At 39.9% G+C, this 25,276-nt stretch overlaps 1 protein-coding gene across 1 annotated transcript; it reads right to left on the bottom strand.

The window, feature by feature from the left end:
* Nucleotides 1-592: 592 nt before the first annotated feature.
* On the bottom strand, nucleotides 593-21,506 carry lca5 (LCA5, lebercilin). The gene is made up of 8 exons (XM_002936211.5): nucleotides 21,143-21,506; nucleotides 16,049-16,420; nucleotides 12,869-13,398; nucleotides 10,805-10,942; nucleotides 7,444-7,540; nucleotides 4,807-4,940; nucleotides 2,923-3,064; nucleotides 593-2,405 (listed from the first exon to the last, which is right to left on the bottom strand). The coding sequence occupies exons 2-8, from the start codon at nucleotides 16,416-16,418 to the stop codon at nucleotides 1,666-1,668; spliced, it is 2,151 nt and encodes a 716-aa protein (XP_002936257.3). The 5' UTR covers nucleotides 16,419-16,420; nucleotides 21,143-21,506; the 3' UTR covers nucleotides 593-1,665.
* Nucleotides 21,507-25,276: the final 3,770 nt, after the last annotated feature.

Here is a 25,276-nt window from a genome sequence, read left to right as displayed (position 1 = left end):
GATAATAAAGTGAGTACAATTAAGGGGGAATGTAATAAAAGTTGTATTATTGCACTGTTAATTTGAATTGTGCATAGCACACTTTAGGGCTCTGGCACACGGGGAGATTAGTCGCCCGCGGCAAAACTCCCTGTTCGCAGGCGACTAATCCCCCCGAGTTGCCTACCCCTGCCATCCCACCGGCGAACATGTAAGTCGCCGGCGGGATGGCAGACTCGGTGGCGCGATTTCGCGCAAATCGCAGAAAAAGACTCGCGTGAAATCGCCCCACCACGTCTGCCATCCCGCCGATGACTTACATGTTCGCCGGTGGGATGGTAGGGGTAGGCAACTCGGGGAGATTAGTCGCCCGCGAACAGGGAGTTTTGCCGCGGGCGACTAATCTCCCCGTGTGCCAGAGCCCTTTTAAGGAGGCTTCCTCTTTTGGAGCAAACATATTTTTTAGTAAGAAGTTTTATTCCAAAACTATAAAATGTACAATCTTCCTCCCACCACTAGGAGTGGTTGCTAAAGTTTCCAGGTTCGCAAAAGCTAAAATAAATTCATGCAAAGGCAAACATTTTTACATTAAAAATATTTTTTCTCTTAATGACTTCTTTTACATTTCTCTCTTAGGATTCAGCCCAATCATGATGTGCTCAAATTTAGACGAATCTCAAACCAAATCCTAGATTCTTTATCCATATTCTGTGGGTATCCGAACAATCGCACAATAGCAGCATTAAGTGAATGAGAAATTCAGACATATTCCCCTGTGCTGGTGTCTTGGTGTTCAAATGCATGTGTCTATAGTAATGCCAAAGAGCAGATTTCACAGCTAAGGGTCTACAGTATATGAATATGTGTATGTTAAAGTGCACAAAAAAGTATAAAATATGTTTTACTGAATTGGACATAGAAAACCCAGTGAGAACTGACAGCAGCTGGGGATACAGTTGTAGTTTAACACCTGCAGGGTCCCTGGCTGAACAGTTCCTGCCTCAGTCAGGAAGCGTTTTAACTTGCTTGCTAGGACTAAGGAATTGGAACCAACAGACTTGTTTCAGAGTATCACTTTGTGTTCCTAAATCATTTATGACATATAAATCAATTTTTAAATTTATGGTACATATCATTCAGACCTTATACCAACCTGGGGATGACCCCCCCCCCACCCCTGACAAATTGCGCTCCCTATGGGCGACAAAAAGCTTTTTGAATTGAACGGTCATGAAATCCCCTGTACCTAAGCAGATGAGTTGCGCAATTGTGTTAGGATGCTTTGTTCCAAATTTTCACAGGATTAAACGATTCAATAAGGTGATTGCAATGGTTTTGAATTCAAAAGTACTTTTGGGAACTTCTTAACAGGCAGTTTTGGAACATGGAACCTGGGGTGTTTTGTAACCCGCAGGAAAATATGCTCCCCGCAAGGCAAGAACAACTTGTGAAAATAACAATGAAAAGCCTTGACAACTAGCAGAATTGCATATTAGCATTAAAATGCAACCTAACACATTTTTGTACAATTATACACTATATCTCTTTGGACAAGGTTCATGTGGGTGACAAAATGCCTTGCATTTCATTGCCCTAAACAACAAGCCCATATTAATTGTTAAACAGAAAATGTAAATGAACAATATTTCAATTAAATAAAATTACCACACTGGCTAATTTTAGAATTTAACGCAGCACAACTTCTTCAATTTCATCCTCAAAAGAGCCAACAGCTTTCACTACAGGCCTTCCTGCCGGGAGCTGAGAACGGTGTCTGTTAGAGCTTCCAGTTTTGTCTTCTCCAGAGAAAAGATCATTTTTCACTTTGATCTCACTGCTTTTCTCCCATGGTCGGATACTACTTGCATCATGGCTCGCTTTGGAGTCACTGTGTTTAGCTATAGTGGGAAGTGTTGTGCTCGGACCACTGCCAAAAAGTTGTTCCATTAAATTAGGCTTTCTCTCTTTTTGTATATTTAATTTGGCAGTGCTTATGATTGTTTCATCTAAATCTTCATTATTGAGAACTGATCCACTTGATCTACCTTTTCCAAAGGATGGTGCATAGCTGCCAAATGAAATGTCAACCTTTGGATCAACTCTATTTTCATTTATGTGGCCTGGCGCCTCTAATTTTGAGGAGGCTTCATGGCTCCCTTGGACTGGGAGCCCACTGGGCACTTTCTGAGTTGGATCAGAGAGCTTGTAGATTTTATATTTTGTCTCTGGTGTATGAATTCTCAAAGATGACTCAAAAGGTGATGTCTGAGAAGCACCCTTAAAAGTATCAAAGTACTCTGTACCTTCATTTTCCCTATCAATTTCAAACATCTTAGCAAGCAAGAGTTCTTTTTTATGCCTTTCCTCTTCTGTGTTCTCTTTTTCAAGTTTATTTTTTTGTCTCTCAGGTTCATCTATTTCCCATTCTGAAATGATAATAAACAAGCCATAAAACTTGCATTCTCAAATTTTAAATACAAGCATTTTATATATATATATATATATATATATACATACTATACATGCAGAAAGCTCCAAATTATAGAAAGGCCCACCTCCCATAGACTTCATTTTAAAAATGATTTTTTTGTATCTGTAATAATAAAACAGCACCTTGTACTTGATGGTAACTGAATTGCATGAATTCATATTGGTGGCAAAACAGTTGGGTTTATTTAGTGTTTGAACATTTTTTTAGAAGACAAAGTATGGAGATCTAAATTATGGAAGACCCCTTACCAGAAAACCTCAGGACCCGAGCATTCTGGATAAAAAGTCCTATACCTTTATATATACAGAATTATACTGAAAATAAGTTGTTTTTTTAAAACAATTCATGTGGAGTGACAAAACAACATCTCTAATGATTTATCGATGACATTAACACCTTCTGCCAAATAGCACTAAAGATGGACATGGTGTCACTCAACAATTTGTTTTTACCTTCATGTAGCTTTTGTGCTTTGTCTTCTAAAATATTTTGTTCTTTACCATTTCGGTCTTCTTCCATTTTTTGCTCTGCTCTCTCTTTTTCTCTCTTATATTTCACTTCCCCCTTTAGCAGCCTCTTGAGATGTTTCTGCTCCTTTACAAAAATAAAGAAGTGCCGAATTGCAATTATATATAAATAATATATAAATTATTATATATAAATTATATATAAATAATTACATATCATACTAGCAATAGAAACTTTTCTTCCTTACAGGAAAGCAAGATTAAAATAACACTATGTTTCCATGTAACTCTATGTTATTTACTTCCTTAGAGTGTGATATTTTGTTCTTTTGTCTTATGTTTTATTGGCGGTAGTGTGGTACAGTGGTTTAAAAGTTATGTTTAGGTTCTCTCATGTAGTGAGAAGCTATAGCTGACATATTACATGTACAGGTGAATGGATTATATACAAATAAAAAGCAGTCCTTGCAACCTATAGCAATGCAGCAAAGGGTTGCAAATATACTTTGGAGGGACACATCCAGCTTATGAGCCTCTTCTTGGATAGCCCTTGTTTAAATCATTTTGCTACAAATGAAAAATAAATGTAAGAAGTGGTATGAAGAGTTAGCAGTAGTTCAGAGGGTTATTGGAAGGGTTAGTAAAAGTAAACAGGGGCATCAGAAGCTTACAAAGGCTTAAAAGGTTTTTTTTAGGAGATATTAAAACTGTGAATGAGACGGGGCTGGTGTCAATATGGATGGTCAACAGGTACACTGTAAGAAACAGTGTGCAAGCATGATTCTCAGGTTAGAGTGGAAAAGCAAACAGGCTGTGTTGAGCGGTAGTCATATAAAAGTCTTGGTTTAATTACACTATGTTAGTTGTCAGCTCTGCTATGTTCAGCTGTCTTTCTTCTGTTGTTATATTAATTACCTGTCACAAATGCCCAACCAGAAAATCTACATACAGTTATTACAAGGATCAAATGGTGCCACATATTTGAATGTGCATATTAAGTGGGCATGATGTGTAAATGCTTTTAGGGTATTTTTATTTACTGGTGTTGCTGTCCTTTAAATAACCAGGGATGGTCAACCAATGGCCACCAGCTATTACTGCACTTTTCAGCATGATGTGGCCAATGAAATGTTACATAAACAAAAGCTGTAGAGCTGAAGATTTTGTATTAAATGTTGTTAAGTTCCATCCTTCTAGAGAGGCAGATGATAACATTTTAACTCCTTAGCTGCCTGAGCATGTTTGCCTCTGTAATTCTCCATTCCTCTACCTCTCAGTGGTCCCCAACCATTGGCTTGTGAGCAACATGTTGTTCCCCAACCCCTTGGATGTTGCTCCCTGTGGCCTCAAAGCAGGTGCTTATTTTTGAATTTCTGGTAAGGAGGCAAGTTTTGCATAAAAACCCAGTATAATGCCAAACAGAGCATTCTGTAGGCTGCCAGTCCACATAGGGGCTACCAAATAAATTATAGCTCTTATGGCACCCTCCAGGAACTTTTTTCCTGCTTGTGTTGCTCCTCAAAACTTTTTCTATTTAAATGTGGCTCACAGTTATAAAAGGTTGGGGATCCCTGCTCTAGATTTTCAAGACACACTCCCTGACAACAACCTTTCTAAGATCTTGCCTTAGCAATGGCACACATCAAAGTATACCCTGCCATGATTATGCATGCTGATGCAGAGGCCAGAAAAGTTACATTGGTTGGAAATGGGAGGATACTTATAAATGCAGTATTTAGTGAATTCACAGCCAGTATGTATTAGCTTGTGATAATACTAAACTAGCCACTATGTTCTTGAAAGTCTTAGGGTTAAAAAGTTCAGATTGTTTCTTATTATCTTCCTGATTATGTTAAAACATTTTTTTACCACTTTAAGTGCCTCCTCACACGTCAGCTCTAATGAATCAGCTTGAACAACTGGAGGTGGTGGAGTAGGAAAAGACTCCATCAGCAAGGCAGTCTCATTTGTTTGGATGCCTATGCTTGTGCTTTGGCTTGTCCCTGTAAGAAAAACATTAAAATCCCAATATATTCACAGCTTCTCATTATTTTTGTTTTTAAAAGAAAAGGAAAGGTAAAAACTAAGTAAGCTTTATCAGAAAGGTCTATGTAAATACAGCCATAAGCACTCACAGAAATGCTGCGCCGAGTCCTCTATCAAAAGAAACACAGGATTTCTTGTCTCCTTTTTTGTAAACATGTTCTTAGGGTATCTGAAAAATCCTTCATTCCTGGGGCCAGAGTCTGCACAGTTCTCTCCTCTCTCCTGCTACCCCCTCCCACAAGGACACTAAGAACTCCCTCTCCCCCCCCTTAGGAATGTGTGATCTGAGTTATAACTGTTAACTGCAAGCAGGAAGCTATGAAAACCAAGCTAAAATTGCAGCTGCAGAATAAATATAGTGCAGAATAAATATAGTGTTCTAAGCGGCACTAATGTGGCAAATCTATTGGCAGTAAAATGCCAAAATGACTTTCCTTCTCCTTTAAGAAGTTTTAAGAAATATTCAGTGAACATGTTTATTTCATAAACCACGAGGCCTGAATACAATACTGTAACTGTGCATGTAATAAAATGCACAAAGTTTTCCCAGACGCAGTAACCCATAGCAACCACTAAGATGTTTGCTTTTAAATTGGTGACTAGCAAATTCTACCTGCTGATTGGCTACAAGTAACTAGACCTGTTTGTTTCTGTTATTACATAACCTCATTTATGTTTTGGATTCTGTACCAGCCCAAGACCACCATGTTGTGGGACTGCTGTGAGTGACCTGAGCTTCAATGACTGCAACCAAGGCCCCATGTAGTCCTTGCCTAAAGGGATTTTTCAGTCAGCCAAAATGATATCTGTGGCACTGTTTTGGCCCCATACAAGAGCTGGCAAACAATATTGGCCAGTGTATGCTCAGCCTTAGCCTTCTGTGTTCCTACCACAATTAATGAAAGAATAAAACTTCCAGCATCCCTTGCAGTATATGTTCTTTAACTGCTACAAAGAGAGGCAAGAAAACTGGTTGTTTTTCTGTTGATTGAAAACTACAAGCACCTGGATCTCCTGCTAATTGTTGTACCGCATCAGACATTAACTGAAAATTAACAGCAATAACTGCAAGAAATTGTTGCAGACAATAGGAATCATCATAAAGTACACTATTTGTATTATTGTTAGAAGCTTTTCAGAGAGCTATTGCTGCAGTAAATAAAAAGGATAACATTATACCTAGATGGCAGGTCATGCTAGGAGTTGTAGTTCATATCAAGCATAGCACCAAGTGTTAGTCTGAACAGGCAGAAATTAGATTGCATTACCAGTGGACATGTTGAGCTGGTTTCTTAGCAATAGCAAGAACTATAATGTGCAGAACTCTTGTCAAATATTTCTGTTCTGGGTCCAATTAAAGGAAGGGGTGTGCAACAAAGTAACAACAGGACAGCTTACCCAGCTCCTGCAAATGGGCTTGGTTCTGATGTCTGCACATGCAAATACATGGAAGTGTGTGAATAAAACTGATCAACTTCCCACAGATTAAGACAGCCTTAGTAGGTTTTAGGAGCCTACAATAGAGATCAATGTACTACTGTAGTCGGTCTTTTCCTGAATGTAGTGATGTACATGCTATAAAGGAAAGGCCTCATGTGGTGGTAGAAGTATAACATTTATAATGTAGCACACATTGCCACTTTAAGCTCCGAGCAGTACTTCTGTAATGTTAAACTAGGCTTTAGCCTGAGTAAGAACTAAAACTAAACCTTTAAAAGGTTAATGGATAAGAATATATTATTACCTATTGCATCACGTTGTACAGTTACTAAGTTGCAGTAATTAAAATGATATTGGTCATTAGAGAAAGGTTACATTTATTGGTATTTATTTGCATTAATGACCCTGTTTTTGTCACTGCTGGTAAAGTGCTTGTTTAAAAATTATAATATGGAATATGTACAGATATATTTAGCTTAAAGGACAATGAAAGGTTAATATAGATTAAAAGTAAGTCTAAAGGCATTCTTTTTAAGTACTTACTGCATCTAAATTCCCAGATCCCTGCTTGCTTCTCTGAGATATGGTGCTGGCAGCCTACAGCGGTGTGAAGCCTACAGTGACATCACTGAAATATCTCTTCCCATCCTGTAGGTGCCAGCGGCAGCCTTCCTATTCTCTGAGCATGTGTGTAACTTGATCCTGTCTCCTGTTCTGAGCTACACATGCCCACCAGCCAATCAGAAGCGGATCTGGCAGAGGGGAGGGGGGGAGGGAATGAAACACATGTGCAGTATGAAGCAAGGAGGGAAAGGAAGGGAGAATACCTTTTTAGAGATGGCTGCCTGTTCTAGAAAATGTGAAGTAAGTGTGACTGAGTAAATATTTCATTAGGTGAGCCAAAAGTGTGGCGTTTTTACTAAACAATAGGAGGACTATTGGGCAGTATGCTTTTTACATTTTGACTTGCATTCTCCTTTAAGTAACACAGGGTGCACTATGATCTAAGGTGATAATTACCTTTCCTTCTTGGTGTAATTTCTGTGTTATTCTTTGGCAACGGCTTTGACAAGCGATAAGCATATATATTTTTTGCATGAAGCTCCCGTTCCTTTTCCTGTATTAAAAGATACATGGAAATATAATAAGCTGTATAATAAGCTGTGTATAATAATACTGTACACAGGGGAGCGATGGCAACTAATTTTGTGAAAGCAATTTTCCTAACAAAAAACCATGGATCAATAACATGGATTATACAACACAGAGAATTTCAACAGTTATTAACCAAATTAAATTAGTTAGGTAGGTAGGTACCCTAAATGTAGGTTATAAAACCTGCTTTAAATTCTGAGATTTGTGTTGCTAAAAAGAATAACTGGTCTTGTTTTAATTTGAAAAAACATTAGTTGTTTTACAATTTCATTATTACTATGACTTTGTTTCCTTCAATTTACAATCAATGGGGGCCTTTGGTTTCTTTGATCTGTTGATCAAAGAAGACAAGTGTGGACCTAGAAGAACAGCAGGAGGGAACAGCATACAGAAATATGGATTATAAAAAGGGATCCATATCTCCTTTGCTTTAAGGTTCACATCGTCCCAAGGAGGCCCTGGGCTGCAGGAGACAGCCAGCCCTGCTGCCTGACCTTCATCAGGCTCCTGGAACTCTGGCTGGGCAGGGGACAACCAGCGCTGCGGCGGCCCCTGCCTTCCACAGGCTCCTGGAACTCTGGCTGGGCATGAGACACCCAGCGCTGCAGCCCCTGCCTTCCCCAGGCTCCTGGAACTCTGGCTGGGCATGAGACACCCAGCGCTGCAGCCCGTCCTTCCCCGGGCTCCTGGAACTCTGGCTGGGCAGGAGACAGCCATTGCTGCAGCCCGTCCTTCCCCAGGCTCCTGGAACTCTGGCTGGGCAGGAGACAGCCAGCGTTGCAGCCTGTCCTTCCCCAGGCTCCTGGAACTCTGGCTGTTTTATGAGGAGGTCCCAGGCTTCCCAATGATACCAAACAGGGACTGCCTATACCCACCAGTTAGGAGGGATAGTTTCTGGACTGGGACATGAGACACCCCTCATTTTTGGTATAATTTTGATCACCCACATATGGGTTAAAACAAGCCCCTATTTTCATAATAATATTGGATACTGGCAAGTACCATTATTATATGACAAGAAACTGGCATTAGAAGTACAGCTCTCTACAGGGGAGGTCATGTGACAAGCTCCTGGGCACTCCCTCCTCATGAATACAGTAATGAGGGAGGGGCGCAGCAGGAGGATAAAAAGGGCACAGACCCAGGTACTAGTTAGCTCATTCTGGAGGTCTCAACTTATGTTGGGGGATAGGCAAACTCTTGCCTCAGGAGGACACAAAAGATAACTAGGTAACATATATAGGGTTTTCTCTGTGTTTTATTTCCTTTTATTTTATTTACTGTTTGTTTGTATGTATATGTCTCTTTTTGTAAAACCTTTTCAAATGCACGGTTTACCTTTGTAATATTAAATATAAAATTGAATAAGTTCTGTCCTTTGGCTCTATAAAGATCCCCACGTACCTTGTATAAATGCTCGGGCCTAAATGTAGTAACTGCTTAGTTGTATGTGTATTGAGTAGAGGGCAAGTTCTGTGTAAAGGCTCATTAACCAGTTGATTGCTAGCAGGAGAGTGGGTTTGACTGTAATATTAAACCTGTGGCTGCTAGTGTGCTTGTGGAATTAGTTTAAAGTTAACCCTAACTACAGTAAGAAAGCTTGTGTGATATATTTGTGTATTAGGTTTCTTTCGCCTGTTAATGATAGATGGTGGCAGCGAATAGTTATTTGGGCGGTGGTGTGTTTGGGGGTGCTTGATGTTAGTCTAACCTGTGTGAAAGGTGACTGAGTGTAACCCCTTGGTTCCCCGTCCCTGTGTCAGGCGTGTCTGAGAGTGGAGTGTTCATGACAGGTGGCATAAAGAGAAAAGAATTAACTTAACACAGTGATATAAGGCCATATTGTGCTAATCTAATGGTGTGGTCACATTCCAACAATTTGATCAAAAGAGAACCTGTAAAAGAGTTGGAAGAGGACTGCATCCACAGCCCAATTTAGTCCTCAGTCAAGATATTTTCTAACCTTTAGAAACCTATGTACAATTGAGCCCTTACTAGGTAACCATCAGTTGGACAGTTTGTTTGAATCCATACATGACCTAATATGCTTCTAACTAATTCAGAAGTGTCAGAGTAAGCAGCCAGTATTGGTTTATCTAAGGGAGCTAAAAGGGAAACCATCATGATAGCCAGAGTAAATAGCAATAGGTGCTTTGAGGACAAAATAGCATTTTTGCTAAATAAATCCCCCAACTTCCTTAAGATCTGGTCGATTTGGGTGTACAGAGGTTTCACCGATTGGATTTTAAGCTTCTAAAACAACGTGCAGAACTGCTCTCTTCCTTTTGCCTCTCTCTATGTGCAAATTATTCTGAAGCACCATAAACTTTCTCCCTTTCATTTTTTTCTTTCCTTCTTTCTCTCCCCTTTGCTTCCCTCTCCTCTCCTTCTCTCTTTCACTATCTGTTCCCCTCTTATTCCTTCTTTTTCCCCTCCTTTCTTTTCTCACTTCAGTTTAATTTCCCTGTTTATCTTTAGCATCCCTAATCAGCCTTCCTTCTGGAATTCAGATGAGCAATCTAACTATATCATATGTGTCATATCATATATTCTGCTCTAAATCCTGTCACCAGCATCCAACTCTCTCCTGTATTCTTCTCTGCCATAACCCATTTGTTTTCTTTTCCCTAGCCATCCTCTTCTACTGTCCACTTCTCTCCATGCTTTTCTTATTATCCCACCTCTTTGCATAAGCTACCCTTCTCTTCTGTATTTTAGAGTCTCCATTCTCCTTACACTCTTCTTTTCAGCAATGTTCTTTACTTCTATTCTCCGTTGGGACATAATGCCAGCTTAAAAATGACTCACAACTGCACTTCCAAGTGTACCTCTTTCCAGCCATCTGTGGGAGCTCAAAGAAAAGCTCACTCACAGAAAAGCTCTGCCTTTGCCACCGATCTTAACATCTATTCTGTTCTTCCTTACTCAACGTCTACTGCATTTCACTTTTGCATACTTTCCTGTTTTCCCTTTACTTTACTTTCTCTACTGCAATACCACTATGGCTTCTATGGCTTCACTTTCATCTATCATTATCATCAAGCCTTGCAAACTCCTATACTCTTTACTCTGACCACCCCCACTCACAAGCACTCCTCTTTGCCTCTAACATTGCTTTTTACTGGAAAATCGCATTTCCCTTAAAAAATCTAGTTTTTAAAGATTACACATATTAACTACATTTTAAACAGAGGTTCATTACTTGTTATTGTTTAGTAACATTCACCTTTAGTTTTTGCGTAAGCCTTTGGAGCTCTTCTTGGAATGTCTTATTTTCTTCTTGTGCATCGTGAGCTTTCTTCTTTTCTGAAAGCAACTGCCTCTGAAAACTGCTTTGTGTCAGTTCTAAATTCTTTTCCAAGTCCTAAAACAAATAAATCAAGGGACACAAAATCAACTGATTAAAATGAGAAAGCATTCAAATAATTACCGGATTTGTTTACAGCAATGCTCTACATACCTAACATAAAAAACAAAACAAGATAATATAATGCAAAATTTTTTGGCAGGCTTTTTGCGCGTAATTCAAGTGTAATAAATTCAAAGTGTCAAGTGCAACACTATGGGGTCCATCATGAAACCACAAATTTTGGGTGGTTAAAAGCACGACTGGAAAAAATTCGGAGTAACCACGATCATTTCTGAAGTTCGAAAATGTAATGAAAATTATTTTCTCGGTCGTACGAAAATATTGTGGTTGCGATCCGACAGTCACAACATTTTTGGATCCGAATGAAACCTGTTTCTGGCTTTGAAACCTTTAATGCATGATTTTGGAAGCCTTCCATATGACTCAGTGGCACTCTACAGATCCAACCTGGCCAAAAGATAGCAACGATACCAAAGCTTGAATGAATTCCGAAATGTTTGTAGTCGTTGCAAAAATTATGACCTATTTGTGGAAGTTAACAAAAACCACGAAAAAGTTGTTGAAATTTAACTAAAATATTATGGACATAACCAAAAGTTCTATAAATTAGAAAAAATGAGATTTCATGAATGGGCCCCTAAGCTCCCCGATCCAACTCATTTTTAAACCTGCCTGATCGATTGGCCGATTTCAGGTGGGATGGCATACGCGCACCTCGATTTCCAGAAATCGCAGAAGTTGCCTTGAGAGGAAACTTCCGCGATTTCGGGAAATTGCGGCGTCCGCATATGCCATCCCACTGGCGATTTGCATTTTCGCCGATGGGATGGCATTTCGGGGAGATTAGTCGCCCACGACAAGGGAGAATTGTTGGGGCCAACTAATCTCCCCGTGTGCCGCAGCCCTTAAAAGCAAACATTCTAGGTCCTAAAGAAGCAGACAGGCCCATAAGCAGTTTCTATAGAAATGTTACAGACTCCACATCATACACATAAATGTAATGGTAAATTAAATTTACTACAATAGTAAAATTTGCTGCCAGAACTAGAGGTAGGCAGAAGAGGCAAATGCCAATGCAGCAAAGGCTCTGTTCCTTCAATTTCCTGAGTAAGAGGGAGGGAAGTGGGATGCAGGTGAGCATGTGTCCAGGTGGCTGTTGTGATGAGGGTTAAGAAGAGAGGTTTGGTTAGCAATAGGGGTGTAGTTGGTGCGGTGTAGTAAACTGCTTCAAGAACCGAGGGAAGGTTAGTGGGCACAAGAGCTACTTGGGTGCATGTACATTCTGGCCTGGCTCTGGAAAAATTGGACACTCACATAAAGACCCACTTATTTGTCAATAAGTGAGTGACTCTTAACGTCATTTGGGCACCCATGCAGTGGGCTAAACCAGGATAATTTATATATTATATATACACTTAGATTGTAAGATCTATGGGGCAGGGACCTCCTTCCTACTGTCTTTTACAAAATGGCACTTACATCAAGTTAAATCATGTTATGTTAATATTAATAGTTATTTATTATAATGCTTGTCGTCCCTGTGTGTATTTTTCTACATTGTAACGCTATACAGCACTGCGTATATAAATGAAAACACACATCACGAGAACCAGCTCAAATATAAACACACAGACATAAACACACACATCTTTACCTATACCAAGAGACAAAGATTTAACTCTCACCAATCCATTGCATATTTTACATATATAAGACTAACAGCACTTTCACTTGGCCGATTCCCTAACCATGCTAGGTTTTTCACGCAATGGCACAATATAGATTTTGTTTGTCACAGGCCATTCTAGGAGAAATATGGCAATAAAAATGCAGCTCAGAAGATGATCAACAAATGTATATATTATATATATATAAAATCTTCCTTCTGAGTGTATTTATGCACAGTATTACCAAACATACCTTGACCCTTCTCTCCTTTTCATCCAGTTTGCTTTCCATAATATCTAGTTTTTTAGTTAGCTCTTCACGCTCAGCAAGGTTTCTGTTTTCAGAAAGCTGCTTCAACTTCTTTAAGGTGTTGTTTGTCCTGTACAGCTCCTCTTCTGCATCCTTAAGTCTCTTCTCCATATTTCGTTCTCTCTCCTGGGATTTCCGTAAGCGATCTCTAAGTGTTCGAATCTCATTGTTGTGTCGGGATATAAGCTGTGAGATTTCATTCTCTGTGTCCTCAAACTTTGTCAGTGCCTTTTCTTGCCTAAACTGCAATCTTTTTAGAATTTTATTTTCGTTTTGCAGCTCCTTCAACTTAGTCTGGTGATCTGTCAATTCATTTCGAAGCTCATTTATTTTCAATAGTCTAGCGGAGAGGACTCTTTTAGTAACAAGATCTATGTCCTTTGAAGGAGACTCCTTGTTAAGGCTTTGTGAGCGGATCCCCCATTTTCCTTCTTTTTTATTTAATGGAAACTTGCACCCAACTTTTCTTAAACCTAAAAAAGAAGCAACAAAAAATGTTGTTAAATTTAGCTAGTTATCTATGTCAAGAATACATGTTTTTCTCATCTGCGTGTACCTTGAAGCTTGTTACAGGTTAGAGTGAGCATAGATATGAAGAATGCAGGAAATACACTAGAGCTTTAGGCAGGGCCGCCATCAGAAATCACAGGCCCCTCACAACAAAATTTTCCGGGCCTCCCACACCCTGCCCCCCAATGACCCCTCCCCATCAGTACAAACTACACACAGACATTGGTAGCCAGGGCCCCCTAAAACATTGGTAGCCAGGGCCCCCCAGCATCCTCCAGTTACCCCCCTCCCCAGTCCTCCAGCTCCCCCCCTCCCCAGTCCTCCAGCTCCCCCCCCAGAGTACTTCCCAGCATCCTCCAGCTCCCACCCCCCCAAGCATCCTCCGGCTTTCCCTAAGCTTCCACCAGAAACCTCCAGCTCCCCCCCAGAGTACTTCCCAACATCCTCCAGCTCCCACCCCCCCAAGCATCCTCCAGCTCCCACCAGAAACCTCCAGCACCCCCCCCAGAGTACTTCCCAGCATCCTCCAGCTCCCACCCACCAAGCATCCTCTGGCTTCCCCCCAGCTACCACCAGAATCCTGATGCGGCTCCCCCTAGTATCCTCCAGCTCCAACCCCAGTGACTTCCTCCGGCTCCCCACCCTCCACCCCAGCCTCCACCCCAGTCTCCACCCCAGCTACTTCCTCCGACTCCCCTGCGGCTTCCTCCAGCATCCAGCTCCCCCACCGGTGACTTCCTTCTCCTGCATCCTCTCGATATGTGCCGGCTTCGTGCTGCTTGTGAACATTTTATAAGGTTGCGCCCCGTGCGTACGGACGGATCAAATTTCCCGCTGGCCACCAATGAACCAATGACAGGGCCCGGAGTTCTTTAAAGGGGGCCTGAGCTAAAAAACTGTATCACAGCCGGGCCCCCTTTAAAGCAACCATCGTCTGGGCCCGGGACAACTGTCCCCCCTGTGCCCCCCTGATGGCGGCCCTGGCTTTAAGGTGAAGACACACGGAGATACTAGTGGCAGCTACTTGTCCTGGCTACTAAAATATACAATGCTGATCATTTACTGATAATTTTCTTTACGTGTTTTTGCAGAGGCATTTCTCAGTATTGTCTATGGCAGGCTATTTTTTTGCTGTTTAATAGTCCTGAAAAAGTAGCTGATTTTAGTAGCTCAGTGTAGAATATTTGAGGGTGATTTCCAAAAAAAAAAAAAATTCTTAACTGTAACTTATTGGAAGGACATCTGTAATTAAACAAAGCTAGACACTGATAAAAGGCTGTATGTATGGAGGGGGAGAAGAAGGGGAAGACGCATCACTGCAGTATTTATGATATATGTATTTATACTACAGTATATGTAACAAAAAAATCTCCTTAATTTACCATTAGCAAGTTAACTGTGATCAGCATTCACCCTGGGTCGGTGCAGTTTTCTCCTAACGGGAGCACTGGCCAGGGGTTATTGGGTAACTGATTAACTGATTAGCCTCTCCTTCTCCTTTAATGTTAAAATAATATTTAGCAGACTGATGACGATCAAAATTATGAAAAGATCCCTTATCCATAAAATCCCAGGTCCCAAACATTCTGGATAATAGATTCTATACCTGTACCACTATACCCTTTCCCTTAGTGAAGAATATTTGATAATCTTAAAGGGGTATCTAATTGGCGATTAGTGAAAAAGGCCAAATATTTAGTTATAGCCTTTAGCTTGGTTACACCCAGAAAACAATATTCCTAGAAAAGACATCCAGTTAATCTCAGTACTAAAAGACTTTTTTTTGAAATTTTGGCAATTTAAATTTATTTTCTATTCTGTTTTCAACTGGTCAGACCTGTGTATGACCAAATGAACCAATTTTGTAAATCAAATATGCATACAATATAGGATAGGTTACACCCCAGCCTACACAAAACAAATATTAGCATTTGTTCATTCATATAATGTGTTGTCTTTATAACCAAAAAAAACAAGGTACCCACACTCCAAGGCAGATGCAAGGGAACTAGTATATTGTGTCATAAACAGAACACAACTTTTGGGGGTGTGCCCCTTCATCAGGTGTAAAAGAATGGGCACACCCCAAGACACTATAAACACTAGTTCCCTTGCATCTGCCGGTACCTTGGTTTCCTTGCTTTATTGTATGGGGGAAGTCCATCACCCTAGAGGATCGAGCACCAGGCTACCGTTGTTATAGAGGCCCAGGAGTGCCAGTTACATTGTATGATAACCACAAATAAATCATTACAGTTGCAGAGACCGCTTCATATGTATTCCTTTTGTTTCATTTTATGATAATCAAATATATGTTGGGATATGTACGTGCAATTTATAAACCATAACATAAACATATATAGCATAAAAAAACAAATTATTTACATATGCAAGACGGTATGCAGTACAAAGATAGAGAATTTTTAAGAGTCTGTATTTATAAATATAGTGCAGTTGCTTATATTTTCCATCTATTAGAAATACTGTTCAAAATGAATTGCTGATTGGTTGCTGTTGGCAACTGCACTACATGTTTGTAAATCCACCCCAATTTCTGAAAATAGAATGCAATACACAAGTGAATATAATATTTTAAAATATTTATATGCTTACCTTGGTTTTTTAAAGGTGTAACTGATCCTATTTTATGGACCACTTTTTTGGTATGAGGAGATCTTGTAGTGCTTGGTGTTTGTGACCGGTCAGACCCATATGTTGCATCATAATCATCAGAATAATATGAATCACTGTTTTTATCACAATCTGAGCTCCTGCTTTGGTCAAGATCATGGCTACTTGATGTTCTTCTGCTAATTCCTGTGTCAAGATCTTCATTTTCCTTCATTTTGCTGTGTGTTCCTTTTTTAGCAATGTAAGTTTGTGTGCTGCTTGTTTCTCTTGGAGGTTCTGGGCTCCTCCTAAAATGCTCGTTGCTCTCTTCATTTCTAGAGTATGTGTTTCTAGTGCTCATGTCAATTCTCATTTCTGGAAAAGAGAAAAAAAAATCAAATGTTAAGTTTTTTTTTTTTCTTGATCAAAAATTTTACTTACATAAAGAGAAAACTTAAACGCATAAAGAAACAAGGGAATAAAGAAAAATTGACAAATGCAGGGTTTAACACAAGTTATGATACAGTGGTAGATTTCAATTATTAGATTTATAACTATATCATACTATAAATATATCAGAACAGTCTAAGGAAAATCCAGGTGTGGCACAATGCCTTGCAATGCATGTTCCTTGGGTCCCCTTCCTTCAAAGACGCTGTGTGAGTTTCAGTGGGTTTCCAAAGTAACTTAATTCTCATGAAAATGCCTCTGAATTGGTAAGAAAAATAGATTACAATCTCCAGCGAAGTCAGGACTGTAAATTATTAAATATTCTGTTTTGTTAATGAAAGTGGGAGTGTATAAGGCTAATGTCAGACAAGGCGCAGGGCAGATATTTTCGGCAAGCGAAAAAACGGTTGGGTGCAGGCAACATGTAGCCGTCATAAGCATAAAAACATGGCATTAGCCTTAAAGGTGCAGTTCACAAAATATATCATTTTTAAATACAGGTATGGAGAATGCTTGGATTTTGTGAATAAGGCAACTGTCTGTAATTTGGATCTCCATACATTAAGGGGGAGATTTACTAATCCACGCACGGTCCGAAGGCGTCCAAATGCGTTTTTTTTGTAATGATCTGTATTTTTATTACTTTTTCGTCGCCGTCGCGACTGTTTACAATCGCTCAATTAGAAAAAATTGCGACGGCGACGAAATAGTCGCACAAAATACGATAAAGTTACGACGGAGACGAAAAAGTCGCGACAAATACAAAAAAATCGTGATGGCGACGAAAAAGTCACTAAATTTTAGTTTCCAATCCGATTTTTTCCCTTTCGGGATTCGGATTCATGGATTAGTAAGTCTCCCCCTAACTGTACGAAAAAATAATTTACACAGAGATTTTCAGTACTTTTCACAGCCGCCTGTGTCTGCATACTTTCTCTTAAATACAGGTGCTAAGTAACTTATTCAGCAAAAACAATACAATTCTGGAGGGACTGCCTCCAATGTAATAATTCCAATGTACAAAATCTTACGCATAAACAAAAAGACTAGTTATATGAAGACCAGTCGCAGGGCACAAATAAAAATTTCTGTGTGCTGCAGCTTTCAGGCCAGACCTCGCATCACTTGCAGGGTTGACTGCTCCTATATGGGCCCATGTAGAAAAAATTGCATTCACTTGCCCAGATTTCATTGTTAAATGCAGCAAAGATTGGTTATTTTCCATAGTAAGTTTTTACTGTTTGGGTTTCATTGTACTCTACAGCTCAGTAAACATGGTTGCTGACTTTCTAAATTGTTACAATCTGATACATTAGTTGCTTTTCTTTTTATTTGAGAATAGTATTGCATTAAAATACAGTCATACAAAAACAGTCTACAGAGTCCTATAGCCCTATCATATGGCACACAGAAGGTGAGCTGGCAGCCAGTAGATTATTGTTAAACTGCTAATTTAGCCAATGATTTACTATGGTAAAAATACACAAGGAGCTTTGCTTTACTTTACTTTTTAAAACAGCACACTATATTTTATTCATTATGGATTACTAACACTTTTCTACAAAATTCAAAGTCCCGTTTTCTCATTTCCATCTGTAACCAGCTGTAATTCATTAAATCAATTGTGTGATATTTATCCTATTTTCTTGTTTAAAAAAACACCCCTGGTCTTCTGACTGCAAAGGGAACAGCAACCTTAAAGAACAGAGTGAAAAATATGAAAATGCTTGAAGAAGTTGTTGTTTCTGGGTAGAAAGATCTTCATACAGTCATATATTAGAAATATCCATATACAGGTGTGGGACCTGTTACCCCGAATGCTCGAGACCTGGGTTTTTTCAGATATATTTCTATAATTTGGATCTCCATACAAGAAATCACTAAAAAAAATCATTAAAACATTAAATAAACCCAATAGGACTGTTTTATCCCCAATAATTATTTATTATATCTTAGCTCGGATCAAGTATAAGGTACTGTTTTATAACTACAGAGAAACAGGAATGAATTTTTAAAAATTATAATTATTTTCTTATAATGGAGTCTATGGGAGATGGCACTGAAACGTTCTGGATAATGGATCCCATACCTGCATTATAAAACAGAATTAGCAAATATGTTAACAGTATGTTATTCTGTCCCCTATAAGTGGCTAGGGCCATGCACAGGCTGTGTGGTTAGATACTGTTTTATTTGCCCAAGTACATACAAAAAACAAGAGCAACGTTTCGGGCCCCTCCGGACCCATTCTCAAGCTAGCTTGAGAATTTTTTAGCATTATAATTTTTAGCATTATAAGGCACAACTGGTGATGTGTAATCGTATTTCTCCTGATGTTTACATTTGACACTGAGGTACTGAATAGAACAAGAGACATTGTTTTTCATATTTTTGGTACAGTTCTTTCCCTCATTTGATAAGACCAGAGCACGCTCAAACCAAAATTCCCAGTAAAAGCACAGAGGAAGTGAGCAGTCAATCGAGCAACTGCCTCCTTTCTACTCCCAGCTGAACATAATGTAAATAGAGGAGGCGCTTGTGTGCTGCTCGTTTGGCTTGTATGACCTAGTACACTAGTGCTCCCACCCCCTGGTCAGCACACAGATGTACTATCTGGGAGGCCTCTTATCTCTTACAGCTGTTGCTAGGATGCAGTCTCCCAAGAAACAAACTAGTCAACTCATTTATACCAAAACAAACACATAAAGCTGAATAAATGGTGATATTTACAAATAATGCAGTGTGTAACAAGCTATGTTTATAAATGTCTAATCTTACACTAAGGAAAATGTGGTTGGTATTCTCATAGAGAACAGCCATAGGTTTTTATTACAGAACGAGAATGGTTCAAGCTATAAAAGACATTTCTGACGTACTGTTAGGCTGGGTTCAACATCACTGTGTCTCTTTCACGACATTTAGACCAAGGACAGACTAATTTTAATTTTCCGGTACAAAGCTGCAACTCTCCACATTTATAGCTAAGCCAGTGGTGTGGGAGGATAGGAGCTGTAGTTCTGCTGTCACATGAAAGAGGCTATTTACAACAATAACTGACCTTAAGCATAATGCCACATGGGGCTGATCCTCAGGCTGTAGAAGACCCATTGCGTCAGCCCAGGTGCAGGCATGCATAGTTTAATGTCAGTAAGGTAATGCATACTTAAATGTAGCTGCACTGACATCTATTTGATGTTAGTAGCTGCACTGACATCTATCTGATGTTAGTAGCTGCACTGACATCTATCTGATTTTAGTGCCTGCACTTGGGTGGATGCAATGGTTCCGAGTGCAGCCAAGGAAGAAGGCTGATGCCAGTGTAGGGGCTAATGCCACAGGCCTGCAGACTAAGTCAGTACAATATAGGTAGAGGGTGGCATTACAATGCAATTGTTTGGCCCTAGGGATCAAGATCAAGAACCTCATTGGCTCATTGATGCAGTTGTCGCATCAATATCACCCACCCAAGGTGGGCATATTGGGGGAAAGATTTGTTCATTTGCCAACCTTGCCAAAAGCAAATTTTACAATGTATGGCCTTCATGTGTTTATAATGACATCACTTACATATTCTGGGGCAGAAAGGTGTGGATATAAAGTAAAAATGCAGTCATAACCAGACAACGCACACACTAACATGTTTTCAGACAATAGTTTTGGTTCAGGGAAGGGTTGAACCTGATGGGCTCTGGTCTTGTAACTATATACATAGTTAAGTACTTTTTATTTGTATCAATAGAAAAAGAACTGTGGTGAGCAGCAAGGGTTTGGATTCAAGTGACATGTGACATTGTCCTTAGTGGGCACCTAACGCCTGATGTTTTCAGTCATACAAATCTTAAGATAGCCAGACATACAAATATTTTTGTCAGATATAAGGTTTCATATGATGTGTTTGATTTCAAACCATCTGGACAGATATTACTGAGCCATGGATATTGCAATCATTCAGATACAGTAAATACTATTTTTAATACTAACATTGCAATAACAATAAACAATCTTTTCAGTTAATGACATTTTAAATCAAAATAGGACTGCTCTCTGTGTGCATGGCCTGTCTGGATGACAGCTCTTTTCTGCTAGTTTTTTGCAAGATATCAGTCTTTATGTTAATGACTATACACCAATCATTTTTATGACTGCCTGGCATACGACAGTAACTGTATGTGTATAGCAAGCTTTAGAGGCCACAATCATTTTTATTGCCAAAGTGACAGTAGCATTCTACTCACACAGAGGAACAGAAAATCTAAAAGTGCAGAAACTGCTGTGTTTATGGTGGTAGTTGCACACACGAGTTAGATTAAAGTACAGAGCCTGCCTAGTGATGCCATCTAACAGGATGACGCTACAACTGGCACAAAGTATATAGTAGAATCTCCAGGCTTAGTCTGACTACTGGGAGCCATTTCTAAACAAACCCCATACAGTGGGGTGACCCCAACTCTGGCTTTCCCCTTGCTATTGACATGCTTATACAGCGGTGAGCACTGCAATGGTGATGTCCAAGTCGTTTCATTCAAAAGTGCGCAAAATTGCGCTGTGCGTGCCAACTATTGCAGACAAGCAATATAAATGTGCTACCATGCAAACCATGGAAGTAAAGGGTAAGTTAACTGTACCCCAGCGCTGGGCATTACTTACAATAACAGAGCTGAAGAAAGAGACTAAACACCTTTGTAACCATCCTCTCCCTTGTGTGCCAGCCGGGCAAGCAGACAGATTTCCTTGTGTGACAGCTGCTCGCTGGGATGGAGCGGCTTATCCTGTAACCCTGCAGCAGGGGATCCTGCTTATTGTGTGCGTCTGTCTGGGTTGTAAACTGGATCCCACACCGTCAAACTCCCCCTCCAGCAGCTTTAGCAGCTTCCACTACATTCACTAACGCGCAACAATTCCCTAAGTCTGAGGCTGGACCTGCCTCCCACAGCTTTCAGAGCTCCTCCCAGGCCAGGATGGGGAGGAGATGGCAGCAAAGGAGTCTGGGTCCTACAGTTTTTTTTTTTTCGGAGAACTGTACTATTTAATATGGGCTTGTGGGACAAGAAGGTCGCCTAGTTAGGTTTATGGCCAAGAAATATATTGGGGATTAGGACGGCCCATTTCCTTATAGGGAGTGTTATCTAGATTTTGTTTCAAGCCGATTTGCTGTCTTTGCATTTAGCTCTTATGTAAAGATGCTTCAGCGCCATCTTGTGGAACTACCAAGCATTACCTTTAGATTTAGCTTTTTCATTAGGACTGTGTAGATTGTGAAAAGTAGACCAGTTCGTTCCTGTTGCACCACAAATAGCTTTGCCACCATATCCATTTAACTCCTAAGTGGGCTTTGGCACAGAAGTACCAAAACACCATGGTAAATGTAACATTATGGAAAAAAAAAACACGTTGCCTAGCAACACACGGTCCTGGCTGCAACAGGCCTACTTCTGCACTTAAAGGAGACATATTAGATAAATGGGAAAACCCCTAATTTTGTAGGCAATTATGAATAATATATGGTGCTGGTTTCCCTTTGGACTAAACATTAATCCTATCTGTAACAATGGCCCCTTTATTGGAGCTCCCTATAGATCTTCTTGCTTCTCTGTGTATGTGAAATGAAGAGTGGGCGTGTCCTAACGGTCCCTGCCAGAACTACAGTAGGAGGGGGAGATCCAATCACAGCCCTGCAGTCACACAAGCACAGACAGGTTTCAGTTCCCTATCAGGTCAGCCTAGCTGCTGATTGGTTCCTATCCTACAGTGCCTGTACTGAGGGCCGCTGGCTCACCTGCACATCCAGAGAATTCAGCCAGCAGAAAGTGTAACAGATGGGGGGTTTTTGTGGAATTTCTCAAAAAATCAGTTCTAGTAAACACAACATTTTTAAGCACAATCCTTCTATATCTAGAGGAGTATAATTCACTGGCACATTCATAATTGTTATAGGATATGTCTCCATTAAAGGGGATGGAAAGATATAATTACTGGAGTGGGGGGGGGGGATTTTAAGCCCCTCCCAGTGATTATAACACTTATCTGATACCCTGAGCTGCTGCCCTGTTCACTTACAACTGCACTGGGTATTTATGTAGGAGCTTATTTGTCACTTAAATTTTGTCTCTTTCCGGCTCGTCTTTCTAGACAGGTTCCTGCGCAGTAAGTGAAAAAGCTGCCTCTTTGCGTCTAAGTTCAGCCTTTCACTCTACTGCACATGCACCTTCCCAGAATGAAGAGAAGACGCCAGGTGCTGAAGAAGATGGCAACAATGAGCCTCTGCAGAAATACAGTTACAGTGATTTTATCTGTAAGAGAGTCAGAATTTTTCTTGCATGTTGCTTATTAAAAGCTGTGTATCAGAAGTTGCTTACAATGTTATCCAGTTATCCCAAAAAGTATCTCAGTCACTCATGGCCCAAAGTGGTACAGAAGCATCAAAGTATTTTGACTTCTCATTTAGCTCCTTACTCAACACATGCAGCTTGAAAGAAGCTTAGAAACTAGCTAAGCAAAGCATGCATTAAACACTAAATAGGATAATTTATTATTAATAATAAATAATGCCAACTACTGAAGAAGCTGTTGATTTATTCATGCCGGCATCCAAAAGCATGTTGGTGGAATGAAAGAAAACCAAGGAATATGTTGCAAGTGAATGTGGCTGAGCAAATTGATGCCAATCTGGTTTCTACAAAAAACAAAAATCTTGCCAGACACAGATTAGAAAGTACAAGCTACAAGTTTGAGCTGTAAGTGATGATAGTATCCCTTTAGTTATGGATTATGGTGATATATCTCGTGCTTGGCTGTACAGCTTACTTGTGTTATGTACAAATGTTAAGGAAAGTTTCTATCTATAGCACTGTGTTGGGTTACTGTAAAATGCACTCAACATTGCTACCCGATCTCTTTAAAACCGACCAAAAATAAACTATACATACTGTATGACTGATTATTAATCAGCTTGTATACATGTTATGTCTGCATAGAAACAAATGCAGTTCTGCAGCATGCATCTCTGCTGATTACCAATTAAAACAGAAACATGCAGCCTTCTGTTAGCTAAAATACTGAGGGGCTGATTTGTCAACATTTACATTTTTATGGAAATTTTAAAAATACAATCACTCAAAGCGTGAAAAACTCAAATTTCAGCATTTAAAGGAGAGGGAAAGTCATTTTGGCATTTTACTGCCAATAGATTCATCACATTAGTGTCACCTAGAACACTATATTTATTCTGCTGAAAGCTTTACCATACCTGAGTAAAGAGCCCTAGAAGCTCCCTTTGTAAAACTGTAAAATTGCAGCTGCCATTTTAGCTTGGTCTTCACAGCTTCCTGCTGCAGCTCTAGGGACTGGTAGCTCACATTTCACGTTCCTGAGGGGGAAGTGAGTTTTTTTAATTCTTATGGGGGGGGGGTCAGGAGAAGGGAGAGAGGAGAGAGCTGCAAATACTCTGGCCCTGGGAATGAAGGCTTTTTCTGAGAAAGAGGAAGTCTGATGTTTACACAAAAGGAGAAAAGAAATTCTGTCTTTCTTTAGATAGAGGACTCAGTTCAGCTTATGGCTGTATTTACATTGACCTTTCTGATAAAGTTTTTACCTTTCCTTCTTCTTTAAAAGCTGGCGCGTTCATGTAAAAGTCAGTAGGAGTTGTCCTAGGCAAAACGTGATTACTTTTCAATTAGTTGGTAGATATTGAAAATGATTTGCGTGATTGCAAGTCGTGCTGCTGTCAAGATGTAGTTCAACAGTCTCTGTTCATTAGCCGTTACATAGTCCATGGGTTTTCCGGCTAGTGTAGAGAGAATATCTAATTTGATTTCCTGAAAAAAGACCTTATGTACTAATTCCTCTATGCTTCTCCAAAAAACGTTAATAATCGGACAGTACCACATTATGTGCTGCAATGTCCCAATTTCCCCGCAGTTTCTCCAACACATTTGTGAGGTGTTTGGATATATTTTGTGCAGTTTTTCTGGTGTATAGTACCAGAAGAGTAGGGTTTTGTAGATACTTTCTAGTTGCTTAACACAGGATACATTTCGTCTAACATTATCCCACATTACTTCCCACTCCTCCAATGATATTTCTGTTGCACATATCCTTTCCCATTTAAGCATATAGCTGTGTTTTGGGAAGGGGTCTGTTGGTAGGTCATTCAACATATTATAGAGGGTGGAGATTAGGCTTTTCTTTGGGAGACCTTGTCTACATAAATTTTCAAAGCGTGTGAGAGAGGGTCTTTGAGTTTGCTTGTGTAGGAAAGGTTGGATAAAGTGGGCTATTTGTATATACTCATAGAAAAAGGTGTGGGGAGTTTGGTATTTCTGGCAAATTGCTTCAAATGTAAGAGGCTTGTTGGTAAGTGGGTTTAAAAAATCTTGTACCGTAAACAGTGCTTTCTGCTTCCAATGTAATTGGAACATAGTTGACATCCCTGGGGGGAAGGAGGGGTTAGCTAATATTGGGGTTAAGAGCGTTTTTTGGCTGATTAAATGGTATTTATTCTTACAGCATTGCCAGATATGTAATATGAACTTAACTGCACTCAGAGCCTCAGGCTGTACTTTATGCTGATTGGATACATCCCAAATGTGAACACTAGGGTGGACTGGCTCCATCCATAATGATTCAATTTGGGCCCACCTTGTACGTGTATGGAGGGTTGTCCAGCCAGGTATTTGGCACAGATGGGCCGCTTCATAATATTTTAGAATATTGGGGGCTGCCAGTCCTCCCTGTCTCTTGCTTGCCATCATAACGGTCTTGGCAATCCTATGGCTGGACTTT

Source organism: Xenopus tropicalis, chromosome 5 (genome assembly GCF_000004195.4).
Source record: "Xenopus tropicalis strain Nigerian chromosome 5, UCB_Xtro_10.0, whole genome shotgun sequence".
Classification (NCBI taxonomy): domain Eukaryota; kingdom Metazoa; phylum Chordata; class Amphibia; order Anura; family Pipidae; genus Xenopus; species Xenopus tropicalis.
This window is presented reverse-complemented; position numbering and strand designations above follow the sequence as displayed.